We start from the raw sequence: 21613 nt of genomic DNA on the forward strand, positions 1-21613 counted from the left end.
ATGAACAACAATTGGTAAGTGAAGATATTTTAAAAAAAAAAACAAAAAAAAAAAAAAAAAATATAAATGAACCTCCATATGTTAAACATAAACTAAGACCATCAAATTCGGATCCTTCCTTGCTCACATCTTATTCTAATATACATGCACTTCAAGAAACGTTGACAAGGAAACCATATCATTATAATACCTATTTTTTAAACAACCCTGAAAAATATAGAGATAGTAAAATGAATCCATATTTGCACAGATTGCCAAATGACTACTTGAAAAAATTCGATCAAGATGAAAGTGATGAAATAGAAGAGGAGGATGATATTTCAGATATAGATCAAAATAAGAACCAAAACAAAGACCAAAGTAAGAACCAGAATACGAACAAGTTAGAGGGCAACTTGTCAAATAGTAAATGTCAAAACTCTAACGATGTGTATAAATTTTTTGAAAAAGATATTAATAAATTTCCCATATACTGCGACATGTTTAATCATCTTATACATCCAGAAGCTTTACGATTACATGATTTATATATGAAAAATAAAAAAAACATTGATTCTAATAATACAATGAATGATTTAGGTAATAATAAAAATAGTCATAAAGTAGTATATATAAATACTGAAGATGGAGAATATTGCATTAGGCCATACGATCCATCTGTTTATTATCATGAAAAATCATGTTATAAAATTTGCGACTTAGGAAATAGTTTGTGGATAGATGAATCAAGATATGCAGAAATCCAAACTAGACAATATAGAGCCCCTGAAGTTATTTTAAAAAGTGGGTTCAATGAAACAGCAGATATATGGTCTTTTGCATGCATGGTATTCGAATTAGTAACAGGAGACTTTTTATTTAATCCACAAAAAGGTGATAGATATGATAAAAATGAAGAACATCTAAGTTTTATAATTGAAGTGTTAGGAAATATACCAAAGCATATGATTGATGCAGGGTATAACTCCCATAAATATTTTAATAAAAATAATTATCGACTTAAAAATATAAAAAATATTAAAAAATATGGATTATATAAAATATTAAAATATAAATATAATCTTCCTGAAAAGGAAATTAGCCCTTTATGTAGTTTCTTATTACCCATGTTATCTGTAGATCCACAAACTCGCCCCTCAGCATACACCATGCTTCAACACCCATGGCTTAATATGGTATCATTAGAGGAAGGGGATGACATGTATATTAATGATGAATCATATTCAATTAATAATGATAGAAACATAAAAAATAATAGTAATAGTAATAATTTCATCTATGATGATTATAAGGGTAGTAAAAATAAAAATTCTTCAAATAGAAAAAAAATTGATGTAAACTACAAGATTGGAAATAATGGTTATAACGATCATTATTATAATAAAAATTATAAACATGATAAAAATTTTAATGATGTTGTAGAACAACAACCAGATCAATATGTGCATGCAAATTATAAAAATGATGTTGTGCATGCAATTTTGTGTGAAAAACCATATAATTCAAATAATGTCATTTCATACAGTAATAACAAAGGACACAAAAATAATTTGGATTTTAACTATTCACAACATAAAAATGATAATAATTCGGGCGGACATAACATTTCATTAAATACAAATGATTATACATTTAATTCTGATTATATTGCTAATATGATGGATAATGACACATATAGAAAACACATAATAAAAAATATTCCTACATATGAAATATCAAAACTAAAAGATGGTAAAAATTTTAAGGCATATAATGAATCTATTCAATATGCAATGGATGATTTTCAACAATACAATGAAAATCATTTTGAATACAAATATAATAAGAGATTTGAACAACCACATCATATAAAAGGAATGAAACATAACAATGATGATTATGAGGAGGAGGAAGATGAGGATGATGATGAAGAAGATGCTGATAATGATGAAGATGACGATGATGAAGATTATGAAGATGAAGATAATTATGATGAAGATAATTATGATGAAGATGAAGATAATTATGATGAAGATGAATATGATGATGGACAAGAACATCATACTGATCAAGATGAACAAGACAACAAAAACAAAAAACAAGAACAACATAAATATGGTGAAGAATATAATTATGCACATTATGAAAATAAAATGGATTATAATAAAAATATTCAACAATATTCATGTACAAATAATAATGATGATAAAAATAATTTATGTGAGGCACAAAATAATTATATATTAAAAAACAAAACAGATATAAATTTTAAAGAATGTACAACACGAAATAATATCAAAAAAGAAATAAAACATGATAAATATCAATCCAGTAAAATTATAAATCAAAAAGATAATTATTGGAATTACCAAATCAAAGAAAACACAAAATTAAGAGAACACGCAAAAAAACAACATTATAATAACAACAATAATATCAGTAATATCAATAATAATAATATAATGAACCAAATAGATACCAAAGATCAAAAATCACCAAATTCACAAGATTTATCAAGCAATAACAATATGGATCAAAAACATGGTGCATTACAAAAAATTGATATGAACCAAAAAACAAACCAAGACAAACCATTAAATGAAGAAGAAAATTTATTCGAAAATAGAGATGACCAGAATGTTAATAAAATAAATTGCAAAGTTATTAACAAAAAAACACCTTGCGCATATACTTAATAGAATATAATCATCTATAGTCGAAATTTGCGATCAAGTTATAACTACAAGTAAATATATGCAGTTTACCATATATAACAATTTTAACAATTAATAAATAAAGGAGCATGCACATAATATATTATTAAACCTAACGCATATATTATTTTACCTATTAATATATTATTTTATTATCAAGTAAAACAATTATTGAATATCGATAACCTTTTTGTATTAACCTAAAATTATGTGTTTCATTAAAATCATATTTTTAAATGTTACAAAAATGTAATTAAGGTCGATTTATAATATACATATATATATGTATATATAACATTTCGTTTTACCTAATAATGTTTATAAATTACATCAAATGTGTTAATAATATATATAATTAAGTTTAAATATATATTACATTACATATAAATAAATACATGCAATTATTATATTATATAATTTTTTTTTAATTGTAAAATATAAATTTATTTTAATACAATATAATTATTGCCTTAAAACAGTTTAATATATATTATAAAATAACTAAATAATGTTATTTAAATTTATTATTCTTATATAAAATACTTATATATATATATATTGAAAATTATGTATAAAAAATTTTGAAATATAAATAAAAAAAAAAAAAAAAAAAAAAAAAATTTAAATCTAAAATAAAATTAAATTATATATTTTAATAATTTAATTTTTTTCTAAATTGACAAAATTGAATTTCTCAAAAAAAAAAATGTTTATTGTCTTATTTAATTTTTTTTTTTTTTTTTTTTTTTTTTTTTTGGAGCTGCTCCGACATTAAAAAGAAACGAAACGATATGTATTTTTTTTATAATTAATATTCACGGTTACGTTTCTATTTTTTTTTTTTTTTTTTTTATTTCTTTTTCTTTTTTTAATTAATTATTTATTTGTATTAATTAAAATATATGGAAGTATGCAAAATTATGCATACTCCTAAATGAAAAGAGTAAAAAAATGGAAAATTCACTTATATTTTATGTCTATTATATATGTCCGTTCGATATTCTTATTGTTTATTATCAAAATGGTGTAATTATAAAAATGGTAATTATTGGTATTGTACAAATATGTGAAAATTAAAAAATATGTACAACTGTAAAAATATATTATTCATTTATATATATAATATTTCATATACACAAATATATATATAACATATAATTGTGTACTCCTTTTTGAATACGGTTTTTATTTTTACTTTTGTTACTTATTTTTATTCTGGGTTATTTTGTTCTGTACTTTTTTAAATATATATCGTAATAATAGTTGTTGAGTACGCATTAATATGTCACTTTGAAATAAACATTATATAATTCAAAAAAGTATTAGTAAAAAATGGCTTCGTTTTTTAAAACTCCAGTCGTTATTTTAGTTTTGTTTTTATACTTACATGAAAAGGTACTATGTTCAATAAATGAAAATGAAAATGCAATAGAAAATATAAACGAAAATGTAAACGAAATTGAAAATGTCAATCAAACTATAAATGGATATGACAATATTGATCAATTAAAATCCATGATTGGAAATGATGAACTACATAAGAATTTAACAATATTAGAAAAATTAATTTTAGAATCGTTAGAAAAGGATAAATTAAAATATCCTCTCCTTAAACAAGAAACTGAACAATTGTTAGATATATCGAAATTTAAAAAAAAAAATGTAAATGATACGAATGATGAATCTTACATCGTACCTACGATACAATCGACTTTTTATGATATGGTAAAATATGAACATCTTATGAAAAAACAATTAATAGAAATTTACAATTCTGATATTTCAGATATAATTAAGAAAAAAATCTTTATTGTAAGAACATTGAAAACCATAAAATTAATGCTTATACCATTAAATTCGTACAAACAAAATAATGATTTAAAAACTGCGCTCGAAGAATTAAATAATGTTTTTATAGCAAAAGATGTACAAGAGAAAAAAACAATTAGTCCAATAGGTGACCACGAAACGTTTTTTAGAAATATATTATTTCGTGTGTATGATATTCAACAGTCGCACGACATAGAAAATAAATACGATACAATTATACTTGATGATACCAAAATAGATGTAATGGATACAAATGATTTTTTTTTTACGACCAACTCCAATATAAATTTCATGGAAGCATTAGATGATATAACAGATCAATACGGATTAGGTTTAATTAACCATTTGGGTCCTCACTTAATAGGTATATATATATAAATAAATATAAATATATATATATTCACATATATTTACATTTATATACATATATTTACATATATATTTTTTTTTCTACAGCCCTGGGACATTTTGTTGTATTAAAATTAGCGCTAAAAAATTATAATAGTTATTTCCAAGCAAAACGTATAAAATTTTTTAGTTGGCAAAAAATATTAGAGTTCTCCATGTCTGATAGATTTAAAGTTCTTGACATGATGTGTGACCATGAATCAGTTTACTATTCCGAAAAAAAGAGAAGAAAAACGTACTTGAAAGTTGATCGATCACACACATCTATGGAATGTAATATATTAGAATACCTAATACATTATTTTAATAAATATCAGTTAGAAATAATAAAAACTACTCAAGATACCGATTTTGATTTACATGGGATGATGGAACATAAATATATAAAAGATTATTTCTTTTCATTTATGTGTAATGATCCTAAAGAATGTATTATTTATCATACGAACCAATTTAAAAAAGAAGCAAACGAAGAAAATACTTTTCCTGAAGAACCTAATCGTGAAATAAGTGCATATAATATATATTTAAATTATTATTATTTCATGAAACGTTACAGTTGTTATGGAACAAAAAAAACCTTATATGTCCATTTATTAAACTTAACAGGGCTTCTAAGTAATAAAAAATAAATATATATATACATATATATGTGATTATATATATATATATATATATATATATATATATATATATGTTTTTTTTTTTTTTTTTTTTTTTTAGATTATGATACAAGAGCGTATGTCACATCACTTTATTTGCCAGGATATTATAACAGTAAGTATATATATATATATGTATATGTATGTATACATGTATATAATATAAATATCATCATATATTATATTATTTTTTTTTTAGCTGTCGAAATGTCATTTACTGAAGAGAAGGAGTTTTCCAAACTTTTTGAAAACTTATTAAAATGTAAATAAATAAATAAATAAATATATATATATATATATATATATATATATATATGTTTAATATATTTGATAAATATAGTTTTTTGTTGATATGTAATTATGTTTTAGTTTTTTTTTTTTTTTTGGAAATAATATATATTATTTATATTTTACATATTTATAATATATATATATATATACATATATATTTCATATACATATACATATATACATATATATACATATATATTGATAGGTATTGAGAAATGTCATTTACACCAACCAAATACATTATCAAAAGATAGTAATTTCCTTAACGAGGTATCAAAATGCAATGTATGCAAAGGAGCATTTTTATATTCTAACAGTAATATGAAAAAATAAACAAGGGGATATATATATATATATATATATATATATATATATATATATATATATATATATACATAAACACATATACATAAATATATACATATATATTTATATATATATATTTTTTTTTAGTGAAATTTGATGAAGTTCCTTCGATGTTACAAAAATTTTACGTATATCTAACTAAAGGGCTCAAAATACAAAAAGTGTCATCTCTAATGAGAACGCTAGATATGTATCAAGAGTACAGTAATTTCTTATCTCATGATATTAATTGGTACACATTCCTATTTTTATTTCGACTTACCAGTTTCAAAGGTAATAAAAATATACATATAAATATATAAATATATGTACACACACACATATATATATATATTTATTTATAGATATTTCAACCAAAAATGTCGCTGAAGCAATGTATTTAAATATAAAAGATGAAGATTCATTTAACAGAACCGTCGTAACAAACTATTGGTTCCCTTCGCCTATAAAAAAATATTATACTTTATATGTTAGGAAACGTATTCCAAACAATTTAGTAGATGGTAATAAACAAATATATTTATTATATATATATATATATATTTTTGTAATCACTATATATATACACTTATATATACATATATATATATATTTTCTTAGAACTGGAAAAATTAATGAAAGTTGGAACATTGGAAAAAATGAAAAAATCTCTCACATTTTTGGTCCATGTCAACTCGTTTTTACAACTAGATTTTTTCCATCAATTGAATGAACCACCTCTAGGATTACCAAGATCCTATCCTTTATCGTTAATTCTCGAACATAAATTTAAAGATTGGATGATTAGTTCGCCCGCAGGGTTTTATTTTTCCAATTATCACAATCCATATATAAGAAAAGATTTGCATGATAAAGTCTTGTCACAAAAATTTGAACCTCCAAAAATGAATCAATGGAACAAAGTTTTGAAATCATTGATCGAGTGCGCCTACGATATGTATTTTGATCAGAGACATGTGAAAAATTTATATAAATATCATAACATTTATAATATCAATAATAAATTAATGTTAATGCGCGACTCCATGGAATTGTACAAAACCCATTTTGACGACGTCTTATTTTTTGCAGATATTTTCAATATGAGAAAATATATGACTGCAACACCAACATATAAAAAGGTAAAAGACCGAGTGTACCATACATTACACAGCATTATGGGAAATTCGGTCAATTTTTACAATTATGGTATAATATATGGCTTTAAAGTAAATAAAGTTATATTAAAAGAAGTGGTGGACGAATTGTTTTCCATATATAATTTTAACACAGATATATTTTCAGATACATCTTTTTTGCAAACAGTTTATTTATTATTTAGAAGAATAGAAGAATCCTACAGGACACAACGAAGAAACGATAAAATGGTAAAAAAAAATATACATATCTATTTATATATATGTTTATACGTATATATAGAAAATATATATATATATATATATATCCACCCAAATACATATATGTTTTTTTTGCAGAGTGTGAATAATGTTTTTTTCATGAATGTTGCAAATAATTATTCGAAATTAAACAAAGAAGAACGAGAAGTGGAAATACATAATTCGATGGCATCACGATATTATGCAAAAACGATGTTTGCAGCATTTCAAATGTTATTTTCAACAATGTTAAGTAATAATGTAGATAATCTTGATAAAGCCTATGGATTAAGTGAAAATATCCAGGTAGCAACGAGCACATCCGCTTTTCTCACATTTGCATATGTATATAACGGAAGTATTATGGATAGTATGACCAACAGTTTGTTGCCACCATATGCGAAAAAACCCATCACACAATTAAAATATGGAAAAACTTTCGTTTTCTCCAACTATTTCATGCTAGCATCGAAAATGTACGATATGTTGAATTATAAAAATTTAAGTCTTTTATGTGAATATCAGGCTGTAGCAAGTGCCAATTTTTACTCGTCAAAAAAAGTCGGTCAGTTTATTGGAAGAAAATTTTTACCGATTACTACCTTATTTTTAATAAAAAGAATTAAGGGATCAATAGAATGGGCGCAAGGTATTGATTGTACAAAAAAGGGTATTGTTACGCATAACTGTAGTGGGCAAACATCTGGCCCAGATCCTTGTTCTCCACAAGATCCTAAGCCTCGTAATTTCTTCTTTACTGATTTTCTTGCTGCTGAGGCATCCCAATATTTATTTTTTTACTTTTTCACAAATTTATACCTAGATGCAGGCAAATATTTTCCTGGAGGGTTTGGTCCTGCAATAAAGGAACAAACAAAACATGTTACAGAACACACGTACGAACGCAAACCTTCCGTTCATAGTTTTAATAGAAATTTTTTCATGGAACTGACGAACGGGTTCATGTACGCTTTTTGTTTTTTCGCTGTTTATCCTTTATATGCATATTATGAAAATATTCATTTTTATATTACGAGCAATTTCCGTTTCTTGGATCGATATTATAGTGTATTCAATAAATATTTAATAAATTTTGTAAGAACAAAACTTAAAGAAATTACCAGTGACATTTTAATAAAATACGAACGTGAAGCGTACTTAAATATGAAAAAGTATGGGTATCTAGGTGAAGTTATTGCTTCAAGATTGTCGCCCAAAGATAAAATCATAAATTATTTGCACACATCAAACGAGGAGACCATGAATAATTTGAGACGATATGATATGGAACATGCGTTCAAGAACAAAATGGCTACTTATGTGGACGATTTTGCTTATTTTGACGATTGTGGCAAAAACGAACAGTTTTTAAACGACAGATGTGATTACTGCCCTGTGGTTGAAGAGGTGGAGGAAACACAACTACAACCACAATTACTCTCAGACACTGATGAGACCACTAACATGTCAAAACCAACTAATACGTATATAGATATCGAAAAAATTAACGAATCGGAATCGGTAGATAGTGACGACGATGAAAACGAATTTGACAATCCCGATGATGAATTAATGGTCGCACGATTTCACTAAAATAAAATATATATAATTTTGTATATAATAGTAATATTCATATTTTTTAAATTATTCTGCATTTTTTTTCTTTTTATTCCTTTATTTTAATACATAATTATATATATTATGATTTAGAATTTGTGTTTGTTTATAATATGTGTATAACTTTAATTAATTATTTGATTTGTTTGTTTTTAGGTTTACGTTCTCTTTTTTTCCTATTTTTTTTTTTTTTTTTTTTTTTTTTTTTGGAGTTTGTTTTTTTTTTAATATTTATTTAGTTTTTTGAAATTTTGATTTAATTTTTTGTGCGTATTATTATTTTTCATAATTGTGTTCTTATATATATTTTTAAGATAATCATACAGAAGTTATATTTTCATTCATATTTAATTTTTTATATTTTTGAAATTAACAAATATACAATAAAAAATTTATTCAAAATTATAATTGTCACATTCATTTTTGTTTTATATTTATTTTCACCTATAAATTTTTTTCTGTGATTTTAATATTATCGATAATTATATTGATGTTTTATGATATTTTTTTAACATATATAAGTAAGTAAATAAATAAATATATATATTTTTTAAAAAAATTAAATATATTTGTTCATTTAATAAGTATAAAAATCATATTTTATTATAATATAAAATAATATGTAGAATTATATTGTGTAATAAAATTCGTCTTGTAATTTATGAGTAAAAAAAGAATGAAAATTATTTGAATTCTTGAAACTATAATTTAATTTTTAATATACCTTTATGTTTTTAAAAAAAAAAAAAAAAAAAAAATAATAATAATAATAATAAAATAAAATAAAAATAATGTGAACGAAAGAATTAAATTTTTTTCTTTAAATAATATAATTAAGATGACATTTTATATATTTATTATAAAATAATTAATTTTTTTTTTTTTTTTATAAAGTCCATAATTTAATATTTGAACAAATTATCCTTTTGTTTTGACGTGGGGATTTAACTTACCTTTTTATTAATTATTAACGTTTTTCAAACGTTAACATAATATAACTCCATTAGGATCATTATAAGAAATATTTCTTCTATTAATATAATTTTTATTTTTATACATAATATTAGAATATTTATTATTTATTAAGGGGATATTTTGTTGATCATGATCTGTTAATTGGTATTAATCCACCTTTTTTCACTTTAATCCATAACTATTTGCATAGAAATACTTGTATTTATAAATAGTTTTTATATTATACATCATAATATATTTATGACTACAGGTGTAATTTTTATTTTCTTTATTCCATTAATTTTCGAATTTTCTTAAATTTTTTTTTTTTTTTTTTTTTTTTTTTTTTTTTTTTTTTTTTTTTATTATTCAATTGATCACACATATCTCTATATCTATCTAGCCATTTATGGAAAAAATCTATTTGATTATTTATAAGATCAGTATGTGTTTCTTTGGGAAATATTTTTGAACGTGTATTTTTTCATTTATGTTTTGCCTCAAATAATTCATTTTCTTTTCTTTTCAATAATTCATCATAAATATCAACATTATGATTATGATTTAACGAATCATTAATTAAATCAATTCCAGAATATAGGTCATTTGAAACATATTTTGGGTAATCCGTAATAGTATTAGTTATATCGTTTTGTTTTGGTATATTACGATCAATATTATAACTAACAACATCGCTATCATCATGTAAAACTCTATCTTGGATTTTTGTAATAAAAGGTTTTTCATCATTATTAACATCCATAATATTAGGTTGGATATCCTTATACATATTATTACCAATGGTATTTTCGTTAGGTAAATCCTTTGGTATATTTTGTAAATATTGTGATATAAAATCGTCTTTCATTTGATTCCATTCTTCCTCAGTCCATTTATTGGTGTGTAGGTCACTTGGTGGTACGTTTTGTGTATATGGTGTATCATCGTGTGTATCTTGTACGTTACTATTTTTACTAGGTTTTAGTACGACTTCAATTAATGTTTTATATTTAGGTGATTTATACCCATATATATCATTGATATTTACTTCTTCATATTCACTTTCAGAAGATGAAGTAATATCAGAGGAAGATATGTCGCGAACATAATCGTCCGGTTCGTCTCCTTCCATATAAATATATGTTTTTCCTTTATATTTACCATATGGGATATAGCGGTTGGATGCTTTTTCTGTAGGTATGTTATAATCGTTTTGTGGTATATCAATAACTCGAAATAAATTGGTAGGTCCAAGTTTCTGTTTTTTCTAGAAAAAAAAAAAGAGGTGTATATGAATATATGGGTATATAGGTATATATATGTGCAATATATATATATATAAATTTTTTTCTTTTTTTTTTTAAATAAAATTTTTTTAATTTTTTTTTTTATAATTAAATTTCAATATAGCTTTCATTGTATAAAATTAAAAAAAAAAATTTTTTTTATTAAATTTTTTTTAATTTTCTTTTTTTAATAAATTTTTTTTTGAATTTTTTTTGATGTAATTTTCCTTTTTGTATTTTATCAAAATTTTAATTATTTTTAAATGTATGAAAATTTTTTTTTCCCTTCTTTTGTTATGTTATGTTATTTTATTTTATTTTATTTTATTTTTTTTTAAGAAATATGTTTCCTCATTCCTATTTTTTTTTTTAAATATAATTACATATATTAAATATATATAACATATACAAAGGTAACACATATATAAATATAAAATATACGTATAAACGCACCCAAATAACATATATATGTATTTGTTACCTTCATATAAAACAATAAAGCTATGGAACCTAGTGCAAAACTTATTCCAACTGGGAGAGTAGAAGATAATATGTTATTAATAGGGACTGATGGTTCATCCTGTTGAGGTATTGTAGCTGCTCTTGGATTGGGTTCAGGTTCAATTTTTGGGGGTGCGGGTTTGGGTGTATCTTGCTTTTGTTCTGTATTTTCGAGTGTATTTATTATTGCTTTTCCTAGTTCAAGTACTCTATCCAGAATACGTTTAGCATCATTTAGACTTTTATTACTAGTATCGCTAAACTTAGATATTACACTATCTATGGATTGTACACCTTTTTTTATTTCATCTGATACATTTTTCAAAACATCATCAACTGATGGAATCCAATTCCATATAATTTCAGGAATCGGAATAGTTGGCCATTGGAATTCATGCCAAGTAGGAGGTTTCCATTCACCCCAATATATACCCCATCCACCATTAGGTAAATCCCTTTTAGCCTTATGAATAGTTTTGATAATCTCATCAATTTCTGGTACTATATCTTTATTATATACCTCATCTAAATCATCTAAATTACAATTACAACCATCACATCTAATATCCAAATAATCTTTAGCTGTTTTATAAGGTATACCCGTGTATATAGTATCGTTTTTGTTTTCCTTATCATTTTTATATTTATTAGATAAACCTTTCCATGATACTCTTGTATTATATATCCATTGCATGTACGCGTCAGTTGCATTTTTACAATCAATAGATATACTTGGATTATTTTTTTGTAATTCTTGTAAATCGGAAATATTACATTTTTCTAAGACATCACTTGCTTTGCTTTTTTTTTCCTTACATGCTTGTGTTCCCCATTCTTTCAACCATCTCAAAAATTGATCCTCCTTTTCTTCATTAGGCAACATACAGTCTCTATACGTAATTGTTCCTCCACCTTTCACAAATCCACATAACATTGCGTGCCATACGTGTGTTTTATTTTTTTCCCACCATTCTAACCGATAATCTTTTTCATTACATTTTAATTTATTTTTTGTAATAAACCTTTTTAAATTTATACGAATTTTTTCGTTTAGAGTATCACTCATCATATCATCTCCTTTTATGATATTTCCTATATCCGCAAAACTATATTTTATTGCATATAATGACATATCTCTGTCAGCAGCATATTTTTCAGTTAACCATTTCGCTTCAGCTGCAGCACCCTTAAAAAGAGAATCCTTAAATTTTGTTTCTTGAGAACTAGGATAGAATTTCATATAATTTTTAAGGCATAAATATCTTTTTCTTGGAGGTATTAAAACTCCTGTATTTTTACCATCATCATTTTTCAGACTTATACTATTCCAAAGAGTATTTTCGTCATATGTTTTCTTGCGGCATTTATCATTACCATAGTGTTCACATTCTCTATTAGATCTAGCAGGGCATATATTCAAACTATCGTAAGGATTAACAATATCAGTTTTTTTATGAACAACTGATATAATTTTTTCATCAGGTATACTTATTTTAACAGGACAAGGACATTTAACGTCTATTTCTTTTGGAAGTTTATTGAAAACGTTGTTAACAGTAGTATTATCTCTATTATGAAGGCATTCGCATTTTTTATCGCAATTATGTTTCCAAAATTCATGAAGTTCCTTACCTTTCTTTTCAGAAAATTTGTCAAATATATTATCATATTTAGCATACTGTTTTATATAGAAACCATGCCACTTTTGCAAATCTTTCTTATATTTATTACATTCATGTTGGCATTTACTTTTTTGTTCAGACATTGCTTTTTCGCAAGAATCAAATGAACACTCTTCCTTTAGCGTCTTTAATTTTTTTTCTTGATGGAAACAAAACATTTCTCCCCATTCAATAAGCCATCGTAAAAATTCATTACCTTTATCATTGTTAGGTAACATACACATATTTTCGTCAATTTTATTTTCAGAAGTGGCATCTTTATAACCACACAACATAGCATTCCATACATCTGCTTTATATTTATTCCATAATTGATCATAATTCTCAACATCGCGGGGCAATTTAATCTTATTGGAATGAACAACTTTTGTTAACATATTTTTTATATTTTCGTACCCACTGAAATGTTTGTATTCTGTTGTTCCTTGTACTAAATTACCATAATCGGCATAAGATCTTTTCATTGCTTCTATAGTATACTTTTTTACATTATTAATTGATAATGACATACCATTTTTTGTCTGCATGACTTTATATTCATTGTAATAATTTAATAAATTTTTTGCTTCATTGTATGCATCTTTTTGTATTGCTTGATCGAACATTTCTTCTGTTATATCGTTTTGTGATATACTACTTCTTTCATTTGCTAAGTTTTTTATATTATCCAAACATAAATCTGTTCGTCTTATAGGAATATAGTATTTCTCTGCAGCATGTAGTTCCCATTTTGTTATTTCTCCCATAAGATTTTTTTTTGTACAATTATTTGATGTTGTAAGAGAATCCTTTTTTAAATCTTCACACGTCATTTGCTTTGTAGTACGATCAGAAGGATGTACATTATTATTAGGTTTATTATTGTCATGACAAGCAGAATTCTTCGTATTTTTAGGTTGTGGACATAAACATTTTGTTTTTATTTGTTTATTTTCACCTTCTAAGCTTTCCATAGGATTATCCCACTTATTTTCCTCATTAAAATTATCTATTATGCATTTACATTTTTCATCAGAACATGCCTCTTTTATGTAGGAAACAGCGTCTTTTCCTTCTGTTCCCACATATGAAAGATTTTTATTTTTTTTATCTGCCTCATATTTAGTTTTTTGATTTTTATATTGATCTCTCCATCTCTCCACAAATTGCTTATATAGAACACATTCCTTTTCGCAATTTTCTCTTTTTTCAGCATCGTTGTATTTGACACTTCCATTGTTACACTCATAGGAAGTGCATGCTTCTTTGAGTTTAGATATGTACTGTTTATAATTCCTACAATAATCTTCGGACCATTCAGTAAACCATCGTAAAAATTGTGGAACCTCATCATCAGTACCTATATTAATCCCATCCTTACAGTCGTTTTCACACGTCATCGCTTGCCATACTTTCGACTTCTTTTGATTCCACCAGTTATTACGTTCATCCAATATTTTGCTCTCACGAGCTGTTGTCGTACCACCACTACCATTAATTTCATCTTTAAATATGGAGTATATTTTTTTTTCTGTTCTCTCAACGAATGGTCCTCGTCTCAAATCAGTACCTTTAACTATATCTCCCAAATCATAAAAACTACGTTCTAAAGCTTTACATAATTCATCATTCTTTCCAGTAGTTTCATGTGTACCTTTATTTTTTTCGTCATAATGTTTTTTTAAATATTTAGCCTCCGTGTTTGCTGCAAACATCAATTCATTCAATAAAGTGTCTTTGTCCGTTGCATGTAGCCATATGTTTCCAACACAAAGTTTTTGTCGTCGAGGAGGGGCGAAGACTCCACGTATAGGTTGTCCATTTTCATCTATACGTATATTTCTTGATGTCCATACCACACCGTCAAAATTTTTTTGATGACAACTAGATATCTTAGATGGAGTATTAAGCTTTGCACACGGGTTAGTGCTGATTGCTTCGTCTACAGGATCATCAGTAGTATCAATAGAAGCATCTGGTGTTTGGTGTGTTGCTGACGAAGATGATGATGGCGTTGTAGAACACTCGCATATTGATTGTTTATCTCCATATTCATTTGTAGTTTCAAATAAAGTTTTAAAAACTGTTTTAGAACATGTGTCACGATAAATGAATTTCAAGTATGTTGAAGGAATCAAATAAGTTTCCAAAAATGTTTCATCATCATCTTCATTATTATATTGTGATTTGTTTGCTTCATATTTTTGTGATAATATGTTCCATTCTTTTTTTCTTTTATCTATCCATGTTTTATATTTTTCGCATTCTGCATTACAATTAATATTATTACATGTACTATTAATATTATCACATTTATTATTGCAATTGCTGCATTTTTTGTTCAAATTTTCCAATCCCATTATATGTTCTATACATGTATTTACTCCCCATTCATTGAACCATCTTAAAAATTGTTGTTTTTCATCAGGTGCTGTTGTACTGGCATCTTTGCACTTATTGTGTACACATTTTGTCATCACGTCCCATATTTTGTTTTTGTTCGTTTCCCACCAACCTTTTCGAAATTCAAGAACATCTTTATATAGTATGGGTTTATTATAAAGTGTAACATTATTCATTTTATTATAGAATTCGTATAGTTTTTCAAAAATTTTGGAAAGTTGCACTTCTGCAACTTTTGCATTACCCCATATATTTGTACCTTTAATTAAATCTCCTAAATCATGATAACTTCGTACGATTTCAGCGCACGCTGTTGAATTTTTAGTTCTGCGGCTACCTGCTTTTTTATGAAGTTCCCACAATTGATTTCTTTCTAAACTTGCTGTGAGTAAAACTTCCGTCAACAAATTATTATTGATTTCTTTAAATTTTTCCTCGTCACTTGCAGCACTACTATTACTATTTAAAATTTTGTTAGCAATTTCATTTTGATCTAAATATCCTAAACATATTTCTTGAACTCGTGGGGGAACACAAGGGCTTTCTTTTTCGTTACCTTTATTGTCTTTACATTGCCACGGTTTATGTCCCGATTTTTCTGAACCACTTGTCGTTCCTCCACTTCCATAATGAATACCACATAGTGTGTTTGTGCTTACTTGATTATGACCACCACGATCTTTATTAATTGCAGATTTATCTGTACTCAACGTGCACAAATCTACATTTTTTCCTAATTTCCCTTCAAGTACTGGATTGGGGGTATTGCTTGGAGTTCGGTCTTTACATTTACATTCATTTTCATATTCGTGTGGTTGAGAACGAAATGCATACTCATTGTCATTGTTGTTATTTTCGTTGAAATCTTTCTGTTTAGCGTCTATGCAATACGTATTACCTCGCATTGACTTTACATACTCTGAAACATTTTCATAATCAGGTTTTCCTTCATTTTTAAGTTTTACGAAAAAATCTTCAAGTTTTTCATGAATTGCATCACCACCACTACCACTGCAATTTGTAGCATAATAAAATTCCTGGTATTTATTTTTTTGTGTTATCCAATGATGTTTCCACGTTGTAACATGTCGAGAATATTCTTCACACATACTTGAACAAATATGACATTTATCATTGTCATTCATACATTGTTTAGTAGAATTTTCATTTTTACATTGTTCACATTGTTCCTTCACGAAATTATAGTCTGTTTTTAGTTGTTTACAATAACATTCGCTCCACTCAGTCATCCAGCGTAATTTTTGCGGAATATAATCATCTACAGGTACAAAATTTGGGTCATCACGACCGCATTTACTTTCATAAAATTGATATTCTCCCTTAGAATTAAGCGTATATAGACCAGCAGAATCTGGTGTAATACATGTCATCGCTTTCCATATTTGTTCTCTGTTTGCTTCCCACCAATCTTCACGTAACACTTTATAATTATTTAAACTAGAATATTTGCTTTTGATATTATCATCTTTCTCGTGAATCTTTTTAAATATGTCTATCAATTTATTTTCTAACTGTTTCATTTCACCGTTTTCAGTCCATAAATCTCTTCCTCTAATTATATCTCCTATATCGGCAAAACTGTACTTCATGGCATTACAAATACTCGAAGTGTCATCATAGAGTTTACGTGATATGAACTCTCCCTCATATTTAGCCGCCAGCAACACATCTCCCAAAAAAGAGTCATTAACATTACTACCTTTTAGTCCGCGGGTCCTATTCACATCTAAATTTTCTAAATTTGATGTGCACATATCTAATCTTCTTGGAGGAAATAATACATCTTTGTGGTTAATATTAGCATCGGTACGCGTTGTCCATGGTTTTCCTATATTAAATCTATCTTGTTTATCTCCACCTTTACCTGTACATGGACCATCTTCCCCACGAGTATCATTCGTATGTGTATCTTTATCAAGCTGGCAAATCTGGTCCTTATTGAGGTTACTTTCATTTCCACTCCTTCCAAATTTCGCTTTGGATATATCCCCTTTCAACTTATTAATATCATTATCCAATCGACGTATTGCGTCATTACGTGCATCCTCCTGTAACTTCTTTGCAATTTCATATACTGACATACCACCACTAGCTCGCGCCATTTTCGTTACATGTGGTATGAATATATTTGTTGAATTTTCATTTTACATATATTATTTTGTGCTGCTAGTTTAATAAATTCTATAATATTTTTATAAATTCATGATCTTCACATATATTTATCCATTTATCTCCTACATTTAAAATATATTAGGTACTTGTATTTTTTATAAGGTTTTGCCATTTTCATAAATATAATAACTAATTTTATATAATTTGGGATTTTTAATTGTGTGTTTATTATATACAGTCTTATATACACATATAAATATTTTTTTGCTAATTATTTAAAATATATATATTAATTATTATTTCAATAGAAGCTAATATTATTTACATTAATATATAAATATCTAAATAACTATTATTAGAACTAATGGTAGTATTACTATTAATTTTATTAGTGATAGTACTAATTTTAGTATTAAATTTTAATTTTTTTCATTTATGTTTTTTCAGTTATTCAAAAAAAAAAAAAAAAATAGGACACATGAACAATAATCTATAAATTTAACATATTTAAAGTAATACTAATGACAAATATACAAAAATATCTACTAAGAAATATATATATATGTATATATGCAAACAATACATATGAGATAAAAATACGTATGATACAATAATATATATTAAAATAATATAAAATAATTTATATTATTAAAATATAAAAGAAGGCATACTATAATTATATATATATGTATATGATTTATCTCTCCATCCAACTATATGTAGTACATGTTGTAGATAATTTAATAAAACAATAATTTTTCTATATATACAATTATAGAAATGAATATATATAATAAGTTTTTATTAATTTAATATTGAAGAATTTTGTATACATATAATAGAATACATTTATTATATATTAATATTGGAGGAAAAATAAAATAAAAAAATCTTAATATATTTATACATAAAATAAAAAGAAAACCAATTAAAATTATAAAAAAAAAAAAAAAAAACAAAAAAAAAAAAAGAAAACAAAAACCAACAAACAATATAATTATATTAAAATAAAAAAGTTTTATCATTTTTTTTTTTTTATTTGTTCCACGTATACGTTACATTTAATATATTACTTCTAATTATTATATTCATTATATTTCTTGTCATTTTATTATGAAGTTGAATAAAATAACAAAAAATGTAATAAATTAATATATATATATATATATATAAACTTAATATTGTAGGTACATATATTCGAATTAATAATAATTTTATTGAAGTTCATTTATAAAAATAAATTTATATTAAAATACTACTCCCTTACTTATATTATATATATATATATATATATATATAGGTAATATTCTTATGTATGACTAACATTCATAATCTGTTTACCATATAACAAAAATATTATAACAAAAAAAAAAAACTTTAATATATTAAAATATTCAAAAAAAAAAAAAAAAAAACTTCTCTAAAAATACTTTTATTCCTTTTCTTTTTATTATATATAACTTTTTTTTCTGCTTATTCACGTTTAAAACAATTCTCCTATACTTAATAGATAGATTCTAATTAAACATAAGTAGTTGTATGATATGTATTATAAAATGATATAATTATCATCATAATTATTATGATCGTTATATTATGACAGTTCGATCGTCATATATAATTTTTTAAAGTAAATATTCATTAGGTTTTTTTCAACACACATTATAATATATGATGATATAATTATTATGGTTTCTACATATATATATATATATATATTTATGTAGTCAGGAATATATATAAATTATTAATAGAATTATTAATTTTTTCTTTTTTTTATTATGATATATATTTTTTATATTTTTCTAAAATATTTATTCCACAAAAAATTTAATGCAATGTGGATCTATATTTTACGTTAGAATAATTATAGCATCATTTAATGATATTAAAAAATTATCTATAATTTATGAAAAGACATTGAAAATAAAATTAGAAATAATGATTAGATTTTAAAATACTTTATCAAGAAATTTATTGCACATTTAACATTAGAATAATATGAACGTTTTACGTATTTAACTACTTTTTATTAATATTATTAGAAAAATATGATATTCAGTATGTAATATGAGATATTTTCAGAATAAATAATTCTTAGATATATATATATATATATATATACTTTCCTATATTATTATTACAATAATAATAAAAAATATTATAATATAAATTAGAACCTCTTATATATAATATATTTACTAATTTATAATTGCTATAGAACTATAACGTATCATTATAATATATAATTATATTACTATTTAATACTAATAATATATATTTATATTAATCATTTTGTACAATATTATATTATTATATATATTACACATTCAAATAGATTATAATATAGATTTATTTTTTCTTTATATTTATATTCTATAAATATATAGACATCATTTGCAACAAATAACTGTATCAATTTATAACAAATATTATTTAATAAAAATCCATTATGATAATATATATGTAAATAGAAAACACCAAATGGTATTGAAAGTTTTAGATTTATATTATATAAAGGGCAGCCAATAAAATGTTTGAACATTATACATACAGAAGCATAGGAACATATATATATTATATTAGTTATATTATACGCATTATTTAAATTGTATATTTTATATTGAACAAAAACATTTTTCAAATTTCATTTATTGTGAATCAAAATAATAAAAATATGTTTTGGTTTATACACATTATTATATATATACATAATAATTTATGGTTCATATATAAGTATATAATGTTAAAATAGTTTTTATTAAGTACATAATAAATGTTGTCTATTTCATTTTAAAAGTTATTCAGTATATACTTCCTTCTTTTTTAACAAAAAATAATTATTATTAAAAAAAAAAAAAAAAAAAAAAAAAAAAAAATGCCAAAAAAATGTATAAAATTCTAAAAACATCTAACTATTATATGATATTGATGTATAATTATGAAAAAGTAATTTATTTCATGTCAAATACAAAAAGACAATATATATATATTATTATTCATACATATAAAAAGAAAAATAATAATTGATTTTATTTATTTTTTTTTTTTACTTCATTATATTATATATTCAAAATCATTATTGTAATTATTATTTATAATTGCACAGTACATATTTTTAATATATATTTATAAATATATATATAGATATATATTAATTATAAAGAAATACAAATCAAAACAGTATTGAGTTTTTGTAAAATATAAAAAATATATATATTATATGAAAATATTTTTTGAAAAAAAATGGAAAATATGAATGATGCTATAAGAATATATTAACAAAGATGAAAAAAAAAAAAAATTAACGCAGTATTATAATCTAACATCTATAATAATAATATATATATATTTTCCACTATGTATAAATAGGTGCAATTGTTATTAAGTATTTAATACAATTTATTTTTTATTATTTTTTTTAATTTTAAA

General features: G+C 24.0%; 2 protein-coding genes and 1 pseudogene across 3 annotated transcripts; 2 read left to right on the forward strand and 1 right to left on the reverse strand.

The window, feature by feature from the left end:
• Positions 1-2: 2 nt before the first annotated feature.
• On the forward strand, positions 3-2675 carry PADL01_0011600 (annotated as a pseudogene). The gene has a single exon. A coding segment is annotated over exon 1 (2673 nt).
• A 1350-nt stretch (positions 2676-4025) lies between these two features.
• On the forward strand, positions 4026-9219 carry PADL01_0011700 (cytoadherence linked asexual protein 3.2; the record flags this gene model as incomplete). The annotated part of the gene is made up of 9 exons (XM_028680361.1): positions 4026-4887; positions 4980-5549; positions 5655-5708; positions 5793-5855; positions 6090-6200; positions 6338-6523; positions 6595-6753; positions 6851-7617; positions 7726-9219. 9 exons carry the CDS (start codon positions 4026-4028, stop codon positions 9217-9219), a joined length of 4266 nt encoding a protein of 1421 aa, XP_028541139.1.
• A 1462-nt stretch (positions 9220-10681) lies between these two features.
• Positions 10682-18171, reverse strand: PADL01_0011800 (erythrocyte membrane protein 1, PfEMP1, putative; the record flags this gene model as incomplete). Its single annotated transcript, XM_028680362.1, has 2 exons — positions 10682-11455; positions 11965-18171. The coding sequence occupies 2 exons, from the start codon at positions 18169-18171 to the stop codon at positions 10682-10684; spliced, it is 6981 nt and encodes a 2326-aa protein (XP_028541140.1).
• Between the last annotated feature and the right edge of the window lie 3442 nt (positions 18172-21613).

Source organism: Plasmodium sp. gorilla clade G2 (assembly GCF_900097015.1).
Source record: "Plasmodium sp. gorilla clade G2 genome assembly, contig: PADLG01_00_13, whole genome shotgun sequence".
Lineage (NCBI taxonomy): Eukaryota > Apicomplexa > Aconoidasida > Haemosporida > Plasmodiidae > Plasmodium > Plasmodium adleri (nom. inval.).